The 13,360-nt window shown below is 39.0% G+C and overlaps 1 protein-coding gene and 1 pseudogene across 1 annotated transcript; both read right to left on the reverse strand.

The window, feature by feature from the left end:
• LOC107746885 (keratin, type I cytoskeletal 19-like) overlaps nt 1-3,880 on the reverse strand; it is a 25,920-nt pseudogene extending 22,040 nt beyond the window's left edge.
• Nucleotides 3,881-4,695: 815 nt separating this feature from the next.
• LOC107746886 (keratin, type I cytoskeletal 19-like) lies at nt 4,696-7,421 on the reverse strand. The gene is made up of 8 exons (XM_016561211.1): nt 6,978-7,421; nt 6,798-6,880; nt 6,541-6,697; nt 6,181-6,345; nt 5,731-5,856; nt 4,993-5,213; nt 4,864-4,877; nt 4,696-4,757 (listed from the first exon to the last, which is right to left on the reverse strand). The coding sequence occupies exons 1-8, from the start codon at nt 7,419-7,421 to the stop codon at nt 4,696-4,698; spliced, it is 1,272 nt and encodes a 423-aa protein (XP_016416697.1).
• Between the last annotated feature and the right edge of the window lie 5,939 nt (nt 7,422-13,360).

The raw sequence follows: 13,360 nt of genomic DNA on the forward strand, positions 1-13,360 counted from the left end.
TGCAAAACAATCAAAATATTGAGAAAATCGCCTTTAAAGTTGTCCAAATGAAGTTCTTAACAATGCATATTACTGATCAAAAATTAAGTTTTTATATATTTACAGTTGGAAATTATAAAATATCTTCATGGAACATGATCTTTACTTAATATCCTAATGATTTTTGGCATAAAAGAAAAAAAGAAAATTTTAACCCATACAATGTATTTTTGCCTATTGCTACAAATAGACCTGTGCTACTTAAGACTGGTTTTGTGGTCCAGGGTCAGATATAATAATCAAAATGCATTGAAAATCTATGAAGATCTCAGTTTTGATCCTGTAAACGGATCCTCTCAGTCGCAACCGCTATTTATATTAATGCAGTGTGACAGCATTCACAGTTCGTAAACATTGTGCACTCAATTTAGTCTCACTTTTAGATTATTGTAAGATTTTTTTGGTGATTATTTTTAGCTTAGTGTGGCTAACCTTTTTTTTTTCTTTTTTTCAAAAGAGTAGCTTGACTGGACTGGACTAGGCCAGTTTAAGTAATGCCTGTATGTTGTCAAGCTATTTTCAAAATTTGCCGGGGGCCATTGCTGCAGACATCACAATATTAGTTGTTGGCAAATGTTAGTTGTGTCCAGTCGCCATACGCTAGTATTCAGAGTTCAGGCAAAATATCATGATGATGCTCGTTAAAGATATTTTTGGGAGAACAGACCTGGGCTGCGTTTCTCAAAAGCATCGTAAGCTAAGTTGATCGTACAGATCATTGGTGGCAATGGTCTACGATCTACTTAGGGTTACGATGCTTTTGGGAAACGCAGTTGAGGTTAGGTTGAGGTTAATAGTGACAATTCATGGTAGCGGTTTATGTCACGATGAGCGCTGCTGTTATGATAATGGCGACTTCTCTGATTGGATCCCGCTTCACTTTGTTTAGGTAATGTGGGTTTATGCTGTTGTTGAATGTATGGCCACAGGGGAATTATACCCTAGGTCAGGCATTTTCAAATGGCAGACCGTGGTCCGGGACCGGATCTCATTTGGGTTCCAACCGGACCGCGCGACACAATGGCAATGGCAGCACCATTTTACTATTTAAATAAAGTAAACAGCACTTCAAAACGACGGAGCGGTTCACAGCACAAGCACTCAGGGCCGTTTATTGCAGAGCTGGACAGTAACGTACATTTACGTAAGTACATTTACTTGAGTATTGTAGGCCTACTTAAGTACACTTTTTGAGTATCTGTATTTTACTTGAATATAATTTTTTCTGGAAACTTATGACTTTAACTTCACTGCATTTGAAAGACAAATATCGTACTTTTCACTCACTTACATTTCTATCCAAGTCCTCAAAGTAGAAAGTCGTTACTATGTAGCAGCTTTGAAAGTCAGCGGGTGATTTTTTTTTCTTCTCTAAAATGTGACTTTTTTTCTTTTCTTTCTTTACACTGTCTATCAGTAATCACTCTTGTAGGGTTATGTGAATTGATTTTCCAGCATTTTTTTTAACACTGATCAGTTGCAAATGTGATATTTATTTACAACAATTTAATAAGAAGTTAATATTGTGGTATATATTAGACACAATATTGTCCGATTTTGCAAAATTGTGTAAATGAAAATATAAAGCCACAGAAGAACTGTTGTGCGTCTCTTAACCAAACACAATAGGCATCTGACTTGAAGCAGCACTGCACAGACTGCTCTGTGTATGACATCAAAGTACCGTGAGAGCGATTAGTGAGCATTCTTGACATTTTTGATTTGATGTCAAATAAATCTTTCTGTTTTGCTTTTTTGTTAAAGCAGCGTTGCTGTTGTAAAGTTATACAGCTACAGGTGTGTTGCTGGGTTGTGAGTTATACATCAGTTGTGTTGTGTTGCTGTGTGAGATCACTACTATGCTGCTTTTGTGGAGGTGGGTAGGGGTGTTAAATAATTGTATTTATTTTTTTGTCAACTCACTTGTTTCATTTCTATAAGTTTGTAACATTCTAAAAAGCTCTTTATTCCAAAGATACTGCAAACTAGTCAGTGTATTCAGTATGCGTAATGTAAGCTGCTGCAGAGGCATAAGGTAGCCTATTACGATTACGATTACGATTTAACTTTATTGTCAGACAAAGTCTGAAATTTGTCTTGCAGTACAGTAAGTTCACTCACAACATAGAATATTATCACATAGACATGACATCACATTTTGCAACTATTACATACAACAATAATAAAACGTAAGCGACAGTGAAAAAACAAGAAATTTACTTTTGGTATAAGTACTACTTAAAAGCAAGTTCTGTACTTTTACTTAAGTAAAAATCTATTTTTACAACTTTCACTTGTAATGGAATAATATTTGAGCAGCATTATCTGTACTTTCACTCAAGTAATGGACTTGTCCACCTCTGGTTTATTGTAATGATCTTTCGCCGTTATATCCTCTGACCTCTAAAATATATATAACCTAGCATACACACACGCGCGCACACACACACACAGACCCACACACACACACACATATATATATATGTGCATTGCTTCTCTATAAAGAAGAAAAGTGCAGAAAACAACAATGCTGCAATTAAAATTCTGACTGTTCAAACCAGGTTTGTGACAGGACATTTTTTATCTACATTTAGCATTATTAATCAGTAGCCTATGCTATTAGCATTTTAAAAATAAACATAGGCTAATTGTTAAAATTGGGAAGATTATTTGTAAATGGCAAGGAAAGAGAACTTTTGAAATTAGCCTACTAGTTAACTGTTTTCTGCTCATGATGAGTGCATTTTAATTATGTTTGTTTTAAGCAAGATATAAAAATGGTCCAGACTTCAAGAGGAAAACTCTGAACAGTATTTCTGTCACATGGCCTCCTGCCTTACATATGTAGGGCCTATCTAAATGTAAATAATAATAATAGTTTGATAAAACATCTGATCTAATTGGGCATCAACTGATGAATTATTATTATTGTTATTATTATTATTTAGAAAAATTCTCAGAAGCCACTGGCCTTTGGCTCTGAGGACCCAAGTATTCTAACTGTTTCTCTCTTTTTTCTTTTCTTTTCTTTTCTTTTTTTTTTTCTTTTTTCTTTTACGAAGCATTACATGGTGCCCAGATGGAAATGTGTAATATAGGCTTATATTGTTCGGACCTCCACTGGGAAAGAAATATAAAGACTTATAATATAAAGACTTATAAAATATAATTATAAAAATGTACTTTCCCTCATGTCAGTTCAAACCTGCATGACTTACTTTCTAAAATACCCCTGCCCTATAGGTTTTCGTGAAATGCCGCCACTTGTGTCCCAAATGACGCACTAGGGCTAGGCTATGCTGCTACTCAATTTAGTGAGATTGTTGCACTAGAGGTCGCAGTGAGCACTAGATTGAGGAGCAGCGCTGATGCTCGCAGCTCTCGTCGGGTGCAGTGGCGCGCGCCTGTAATCCAAGCTGCTGGGAGGCTGAGGCTGGCGGATCGCTTGAGTTCAGGGGTTCTGGGCTGCAGTGGACTATGTCGATCAGGTGTCCGCACTAAGTTCGGTATTGATATGGTGCTCCTGGCGGAGCTTGGGACCACCAGGTCGTCTAAGGAGGGGTGAACCGGCCCAGGTCGGAGACGGAGCAGGTCAAAGCCCCCGTGTCGATCAGTAGTGGGGTCGCGCCTGTGAATAGACACTGCAGTGCAGCCTGAGCGATACAGCGAGACTCAGACTTTTGCGTTTGTCTGTGCAGCGTCATATAACTTAATTATTCATTGGGTTAAAATTCAGCTGTATATGAATTCAACTTATTTAAGACACCCCTAAAAGGTTTCAGGTGCAATGTTGCGTTGTCACACCTTAAAGCGAAAGCTCACCCAATTTACTTTCCCTCATGTCAGTTCAAACCTGCATGACTTTCTTTCTTATATGGAACATAAAAGAAGATAATTTGAGAAATGTCTCAGTATTTATTTTTTTATTTTATTTTATTTTATTTTATTATTTTTTAAGTCTGTGGTAACCAAAACTGTTTGGTTACCAACATTCTTCAAAATATCTTATTTTATGTTCCACAAAAGCAAGAATGTACAGGTTTGAAATGACAAAGCGTGAGTAAATTATGACAGAATTTTCATTTTTGGGTGAATAACCCGTTTGTAAACTTAATGTTAGTGTGGCTTTTCTGAAACACTGTGTTCAAGGATATTTTCAAGGTTCTGTTTATACTCACATGTAAATTGTGTCTATCACTGAAACACGCAAATATTATTAATGCATAATTAATCAATAAAGTGCCTTAATAAAGTTAAAATAAAAGCTTATACTATTACTGTAACCTATCAATATGTTCAAATCATATGCAAATATAATATATAATTTCTTTTAAAAACAACAACTAAAAAACTATAATGTATCTAAATCATAATCTCAGGTGGTGCTCTATCATTGATTTGTGGATTATATTGAGTAAATTAAGCTCATGCAAGGTCATGCATCATGACTCTCATAGTCAGAATATCAATAGTTATTGAAAACCTCAGAAGCTGTTAAAGAGTTTAATGAACTCATAAACATAGTCAAAATTCACTTTTTGCAGATGCCCAAACTTCCTGTTTTAATAAGAAATACAAGAAGACAGGAAAGAAAACTGTTTCTTAATTTGTCTTTAATTGTGAATTGTTAGATTCTTTGTTTACATTTAATGTTGTTCATATGACTTGTTTACATCTGAGCACTGTGTCAGCTGGCGTCGTACACACAAACACCCCACCTGAAAGGGAGAAAAAAAGAGAAATTAATGAATAACATACATCCTGAAACTGACTCAAACCACCCCCACAACCACAATATACTGTATAAAGACATATTTGAATTACCCTGCTCTTGAGTCCTATAAGAGGAGAAAAAGATTAGTGCATTAGTGGAGTCATTTCTGAAAAACATAATGCAACAGCTATTTTCCCGTACCTGATATCCAACTCTTGTAAATGAAAAGATACACTTACTGAATGTCCTGCTTTTCCAGGAGGCACCTGTAGGTGGCGATCTCCTGCTCCAGACGAGTCTTGATGTCCAGCAGTGCAGCATAGTCTCTGCCCTGCTGCTCAATGCCAGTGCGCACCTGACAAAGCTCTGTCTCATATGTGTTGATATGTTTCTGGTAGCCTGCTAGCATAGTGCTGTACCTAGCCTCTGTTTCCAACAGTGAGCACTCCAGTGCCCCTTTCTGTGTGGATAAAGAGAGGAAGCCGAAAAAAAGGAGTCATTACATTAATTTGTAAATAATTTCTCCTCTTTCCTTCCTCATCAAGGTCTGTTTAAGTCAGTTCAGTTAGGGGCCATATTCATAACAGACCAAAATATACATATTTGCTGAAATTTCATTTAAAAAATCAAGAATAATATCTGACAACAATGGCATCATAAATTGAGCTTTTTAAGGCTGGAATACACTACATAGCAACACAGCATGATTCTGAGTGAGTTTGTTGTGTTCGGAATCTCTTGAAAGTCTTGTAGTATGTGATCCTCAGTCATTGAGTCGATGATGCCCCGTTTTTCTCTGTAACCATTTACAAAGTTGGCAAGTGTATGATACCTATTGTTTTAGAATCTGTTCAGATTTTAAAAGTCGCATAGTGTATTCCAGCCTTTAAGCTCAAATCACACACACAAAAAATACATTTATAAGTCTAGTCCATCTAATGCGCCTGTGCTTTCTAACAAACAGATCATTTTCTCACCATGCTGATTTGAGACTGCAGCTCGATCTCCAGGCACTGCAAGGTACGCCGCAAATCTGAGATCTGTGACCTAGAGGTTTCTAGGCACTCTGTGTTGGTGGCAGCATCTTTGCACAGTTGCGCTGTCTTAAAGAGAGTCATAAACACACACAACTGTCATACTGTACTGTTTACTGTCACGTGTAACCCCCCCATCCCAGGTCTACTTGCACCCACACCAAGAGGGGCTCAAACCCGGGTCGCCGGCATGGGAGGTGGGCACACAAACAAGAAGGCTAAAGACCACAACCTCTAACATCAGTCGCTAGTGCACCTCTTGAGATCAGGGGAGTGAGGTTTACCTGCACAGCACCAACCAGCTGGACTTTACACATGCATTTTCAAAAGTATGCCACTATATATGACATCTTATTAGGATTTACCTCAAAGAAACAGAGGCTGAAGTCTCACCTTCTCTTTGAACCAGCACTCCTGTTCTCTGCGGTGTTTGTCTATGATGGTCTCATAATGGCAACGGATGTCGTCTAAAACCTTGTTCAGGTCTTGCTGAGGAGCAGCATCCACTTCCACACACACTTTTGTGTCTGTCAACTGACAGAGTAGTGCTGCCACATCCTATAAACACACGACTCAGTTCTTGACTAATTTGACTAACATGGCATCTGAATTTTCATCTAAAACTATAAATGAAAAAAAAAAACTATAAAGGAATTTTCATTGGCGACCAAGCCCTTCAGGCATCACATTCCTTATGGCCCAAAGACCAGTCACACATACTTTAATCTGAGATGTAATCTGACTACTTCAAACCTCCTGGTGGTTCTTCTTCAAACATGCCAGATCTTCCTGCAGAGTCTCGATCTGCATCTCCAGGTCGGCCTTTGCCAGGGTCATCTGGTCCAGCAAGTGGCGCAGGTTAGCGATGTCAGCCTCCACAGACTGTCGCACTACTAACTCATGCTCATATCTGATTGGTGGAAAAACAGGATGAGGAATAAACTCACCAATCATGTATGAAACATGACCTCTTACGATGCTAAAGCTATCAAGCTGGAATGAGAACTTACTTTATTTTGAAGTCATCAGCAGCCAGTTTAGAGTTGTCGATCTGCAGGAGGATGTTGGCATTGTTGATGGTAGCAGCTTGAATCTACAATATAGAACATTGATATAAAAATGAATTAATGTAGAGCATACTTAAATGTGCCTTCCAACATTCTGTCCCTTAAAAAATGTACCAAGAGTACCTTTTCCTTCAGGCAATTGATGGTGTTCCAGCAGTGGCTGTAGTCCCTCTGGCAGATCGGCCCCTTCTTCTCATAGTACTCGTGGATCTGGCTCTCCAGGATGGCATTGGCAGCCTCCAGTGAGCGCACCTTCTCCAGGTAGGACGCCAGACGGTCATTCAGGTTCTGCATGGTGCCCTTCTCATTCAGCTGGATGTAGTCACAGTTTCCAACCATGGTTCGGAATCCTCCGCTATTTAGTTTGCAATGCAGATCTGGATAGCAACCAACCCGGCGATAACAGGAGGAAGAGATGCGGGTGCTTCCTCCAAAACCACAGCCATAAACACTGTAGGCTTTGGGTGCACAAGGAGTTGTCGTACCACAGCGAATCGGAGTGACTATGGACTTTGAAGCCATGATCTTGGGACTGAAGCAGGATGATGTACGGAAAGAGCAAGACATGGTTCGATATGGAGATGAGATGAAACCAGAGAGGAAACCGTTAGAGTTCTCCTGACGAAGATAGGACCTTTGAGCCCAGATTTGAGCTCTTATAGAGATAGAGATCGAGGGCGGCTCCTGGACTTTGTGGGAGAAGGAGACAGGGCGTGTGTGTGTGTGGAAGTGTTTTGTGCCAGCTTTACGCCCTTTGACAGTTAAGTGCAGAAAAAGGAGGCTGTTTAATGTAATGCAAGGTTCGATTTTCTAAAGTAAACACATTTTGTGAGAACTGATGACATTTTTGGTTATTTATTGTTCATTTAAAATGATTTATCTCCTTTATTATTAGCTTTCCTCCCAATGTTATAGGTATATGATTTAGTTTATACTGAGCAGGGCAAATGGCCCGTCCTGCTAAAACTATTTGTCTACTGCACTCCCAAAAAAGTCAGGAAGAAAAGGTCTGCTAGATCTCACTTAGACAAATAGTTAGCTTGTGAGCACCACCAAGTCGTAGTTTTATGTAACAGAAGTGGTTCCTGGCAAGTGACCAAAAGCATGGATCTTATTGTATATATACAGTATATATATACTTATTGTATATATCTCAGATATATAATATATCAGAGCCTTAAGGAGCTGGTGTGGGTATATCATGGGTAAAGTCACAAACTGAAGCTTTCTTTGATGTGCTCAAGTGACTCAGTTCTGAGGTCATTAGGTTTCACCCCACCTTACTCTCTCTGCTATATGATCGAGTTGATAACACTTTCTCATAAGTGGGTTAAACCCCTTTAAAATGTCTGACCTGTGTAGTCGAGCACCCACTTTTATTTGTCTATGAAAATGGCCAGTTGCAATTACTTCAGTGACTGTAGAGAAAATGATAGCCTCACCCATGTCTGGTTTTAAATTAAGCTATGATTTAGTGTAGTTAAATGATAATCGTTTTGAATAGCATAACTGATCACTCATTAGGTTGTTTAAGAGTCACTAGGTCTAGATTAATATGGTGTCTTTAATTTAGTTAATTGTGTACTGGTTATAGAAGTAGTTCATACAGATTAAAACCAAAGATAGTGAGGTATAGGTTAAAACTAAAGTCAGAAAAATGTCTGTACTTGACATTAAGTTTAATGTCTACTTACATTTCTAGTAGATAAATATGAAAATATTATATAAATGTTACCTTACAGACATTAAAACAAAATGTGCTACAAACTCCTGCATCTCCCCTATCAAACTGTACATTTCTTCAAAATTCTTTCACAGTTAGCAGCTGCATTAAATTCAGCTTTAAGTGATTTTTCATCACTTGATACAAAATGCATTCAATGATCAAGTCTATCAAAATGTATATGACATTGTTTTTTCTTAAACACAACCATTATTAAAACCCATTTTCACACCTTTACATACTTTTATCAAAACTGTTTCATTTATGTAACCTACATTTACGTGAACTACACTTACATAATTATATAAGCATTATAATAAGTATATTTTTTGTTCAGTACTGAGAAATAGCAGTGAGAAATTGGGACTTAGCCAATTATTGTTATTCTTTCACTAATTGCGGTGGTATTGGGATCGGGCAGTCTTCTTAGTGCTCTAAGATGTTTGTTTGTTGTGGTCCTTTCACATGCTCCTGAGCCAGATGTTAGATCATGATGTTGTATCTGAGTAAACTTTAAGGGGTCCAGTATGGGTGGGACAGTGGCATTGACGTTGGTCATGACAAGCTCTCAAAGCACTTCATGATGATACGCGAGAGTGCTACAGGTTGATAATCATTAAGATAGGTAGGATATTGTTGACTTCTTGGGCACAGGGATGATTCATTTTTTAATCTGGGTGATAAACAGTCAAACTTCCGTATGAAATGACACAAACAATCATAGGTGTATCAAACAGGAAATGTTTAGGTGTTTACAGGGTTATTTCCTCATTTTTATTCTTATGTTTAATGGCTTGTCAATATAATTGCCTTTAATTTGTTAGAACTCGATTTAAAGAAATTATCAAAATTTGTCAGTAAAACTATTTTCTTAAGAGCTCAATAAGGAGTTCTTGCAGTTCAAACATTTCATGGGCTCTTTTTTTTTTTTTGCGGTGCTGACCGCTTTTGCCAGAGTGCCTTCTTTTCATCCATAACAAAAACATTTGTGCTAGCATGTTAGCTTAGCATAGCGCCAAAACACAAGTTTTGAGATTAAAACCGCGTTTTCGCTCCAAACTCACTTTATAACGTCATGCAACGCTATCTCATGACCAGTTCATACGTATTTTACGAGGTGGCTAATTCGTAATTCGTACAAACTCACTTGTATGAATTTGTATGACTTCTATGACGGTTAGGTTTAGGGGCAGGGTTAGGAGCCTTTGGCCCTGTCCCAAATGGCACACTTCATGTGCACTTGCAGTCTTGCGGACTTACAATGGCTGCTGCGTGCACCCCCATCCCCCCTGGTCCTACTACTCGCACCCACTCCAAGCGGGACTCGAACCCTGGTCACCGGCATGGGAGGCAGGCGTACTAAAAAGGAAGCTAAAGACCTCAGCCTCTAGCATTGGTCGCTAGTGTGCAGGGACGCGGGAAGTAGGGGTGCTGAGGGGGCTGCAGCAACCCCTGTTTTCACATGGTTGCAAATGCAACGCAAAGTTTGTTCATTTAAATTTATTCAGTTTTAGCATTTAATAATTTATTTGTAATGATCTCTGAAATGTAAATTGTAAGTGGGCTATAATAAACCCATGTTTATCTTTATAAACATGATTAATTTTACTTGTGATGTTTTCTATATGGGATGATTAGCCTAATCCTCATGAACACGTGACGCTAGCGCATGGTTTCAGACATGAACTGTACAGAATGCGAACAAGATTAACTTTAATACAAGGAGATAATGGCGCAAAAGCGAATATCAGATTTTTTTAAATGCCCATCCCAGCAAAAATCGGCATCCAAACAACACCAGCCCCAGCACCAGCACCGACGTAAGTGAACCCCCCCCCTCCACCCAACATGGACACACACAGCACCCCCAACCGAAAACATCTTCCCGCGCCCCTGCTAGTGTGCTTCTTGAGATCAGGAGTGAGTTTTACCTGCACACTTCTTGAGATCAAGGAGTGAGTTTTACCTGCACAGCACCTACCAGTTGGCATATGAATGGAGCCAGCGTGATGAGGGGTGCTAATGCAGGTGTTCAAAGAAAGATACAAATTTACCCAAATGTCCTCTACATCCACTGCTATGCACATCAGCTCAATCTGATCGCACATGTCACATTTTTTTTCTTTTTCTTAGTTCAAAGTTTTTGTTCTTTTTATGTAGCCTACCATTGTTAACTTCATCTGTCGTTCAGCAAGGTATTTTTATTATTCTGGTTGCACTGCAAATTATAGGTGTGAAAATGGGGGATAAAAATATTTTCTTATTTGGTTCCAAAATGTGGATAAGCTTGTCCCAAAATGTGTAACACATCTTGAAGATGCCGGCCAAGACTCTGTAAATGCCCTCAGAGTTGTTTGTGTTATTGGTTCTCCTTCACAAATCACCTTGTACAGAATGTTATATCCACTGAAAACAGCCAGATGTGCCTAAGCTTAATAAAAATCATCATCTGACCACCCTTTTGACAGTGTTTTGCACTGGAGTTGAAGGGACAGCAGAGATACTGTATGGAGATTATAAGATAATTAATTGAAAGTTTTAATTGAGTATTTCTGGGGTTGATTTTTATGAAAACTAACATTTTTGTTATAACATTTTTCGTTCTAAAGTACACATTAAAACGTTAGTTAGTCTGAAAATTATTTGAGAGCAAACGCAAAAGTCTGAGTCTCGCTGTATCGCTCAGGCTGCACTGCAGTGTCTATTCACAGGCGCGACCCCACTACTGATCGACACGGGGGCTTTGACCTGCTCCGTCTCCGATCTGGGCCGGTTCACTCCTCCTTAGATGACCTGGTGGTCCCGGGCTCCCCCAGGAGCACCATATCGATATCGAACTTAGTGCGGACACCCGATCGACATAGTCCACTGCAGCCCAGAACCCCTGAACTCAAGCGATCCGCCAGCCTCAGCCTCCCAGCAGCTTGGATTACAGGCGCGCGCCACTGCACCCGACGAGAGCTGCGAGCATCAGCGCTGCTCCTCAATCTAGTGCTCACTGCGACCTCTAGTGCAGCACAGCAGAACACTAGACTGCCATTAGCCGTGGAGCAGAGTTTTGACTAAATATCTTTGGCATTTTTCAAAAGTGTGTGGTAGTACATTTCCGTAGCTCTAATCTCCAAACAGATCATCACAAATCTAGTTTTCCAAACATCTGAACATATTTTTAATTCAAAATATTCAGTTTGTGTTGTTTTTATTCACTTTAATACATCTGACTATTATTTAATCTAACTTAACTTAATGGTTAATACATTAATCATTTACTATAACTTTGGATTTTTAGCTGGTTTATTACCGGTTTTATTTATCATTTGTATGTATATTTATCACATGTGCACACGTTTAGCTCATTAATTTTATTGTGGCAAACTTTGCTGTTTATATTCCTAGAAGAATTAAAAGAATTAAGGGACTGCGGTCTCAGGTGCGGCACTGTCTGCTGCCCTGACAGGAACCTCTGGAGCGGCTGTGACTGAAACCAATGCATGTTCTGGTGATGCAACATCAGGAAATTATGAAGCAGCTGTGACAGAAAACTCTGTGGCAACAGGAAGCATGCAGGGACTTTATTTTTTTATTTTTTATTTTGAAATCTTTAATCATAACTTGTTCCTGTGATATGCTCACTTTTCTCTGCTGTCACGTGAGGCAGCGCTGCAGTCAAGCCCATTACATCTGCCTCTATTCCAATACACAATGCTCACTTTTCACAAGAAAATCAACAACTGATGAATTAAACACTACTTTTTTCTTGTTCAATAAGCTGGAAATCACTCACAAATATGTCACAACAGTTTGTACATTGTCCCATTTTCTCCATGATGTATGTGGTCAACAAATATGCAAGTAATATTACCAAATGCATATTCTGCTGCCTAAAGCCAAAGTGGCAGATGCTACCAGGGTTTGGGAGCCTCGATGCTTTGCTGAGGCATGGAGCAGCAGTGACAGGAACCTCTGGGCAGTTGTTGCAGGAACAAATTTTACAGGAACCTCTGGACCATGAGAGGATCTTCTGGGATCACGATGACCATCACATGGAGCTCTTCCACAAAGTCGGCTGTGACAGGGCATTTTTGGGACTGTACCTAAGCAAGTAACACGGCCTGATGCTTGGCTTGTACTGTACAAGCCAAGACACTAGACCAGGTGTGGCCAACGTCAGAAGCCTGCAGAGTTTTGCTCCAACCTTGATATAAACTCACCTGCCTGTAGCTTTCTAGTAACCTTTAGACCTTGATTAGCTTGTGTTTGATTAGGGTTGGAGCAAGCAGGACTGTCTCCAGGACCAACTTTGGACACCCCTGCGCTAGACACTATCAAGGCTTGCCAGCCCTGCAAGATGCTATTGCATTGTGGGAAGTCCAGAACTGTGGTGGTAAGTATAGTGCAAATAAAATTTCCATTTAATTTGCATTTGGCTTCCATAAATGTGAAAATGCTTCTATATACTATCTATACACTTAGGTTATTAGAAAAATATAACTGAAATAGATCTGAGAACTACTTCTTAGAGTAACCAATAGGAATTATTTATGTTTTATGCCGTAACATATATTTGTAGTATAATATGATACGTGGCCTAGAAACAGTGTCCAGATTAGGCAAGCCTTTTGTAGGATTTTTTGAACGCTAACTTTAAATCCAATTGTAATAGTTCAATCTTTCTTTGCTATTTCTGTAATGAGTAAATAATTTTAAAAAGTCTGTGAAACCTGAAAATACTACACATGACTGAATAATAATTAATGATGATTCAGCGTGCAGACATTGGGCC

Source organism: Sinocyclocheilus rhinocerous, unplaced genomic scaffold (genome assembly GCF_001515625.1).
Source record: "Sinocyclocheilus rhinocerous isolate Xijiao unplaced genomic scaffold, SAMN03320098_v1.1 scaffold24789, whole genome shotgun sequence".
Lineage (NCBI taxonomy): Eukaryota > Metazoa > Chordata > Actinopteri > Cypriniformes > Cyprinidae > Sinocyclocheilus > Sinocyclocheilus rhinocerous.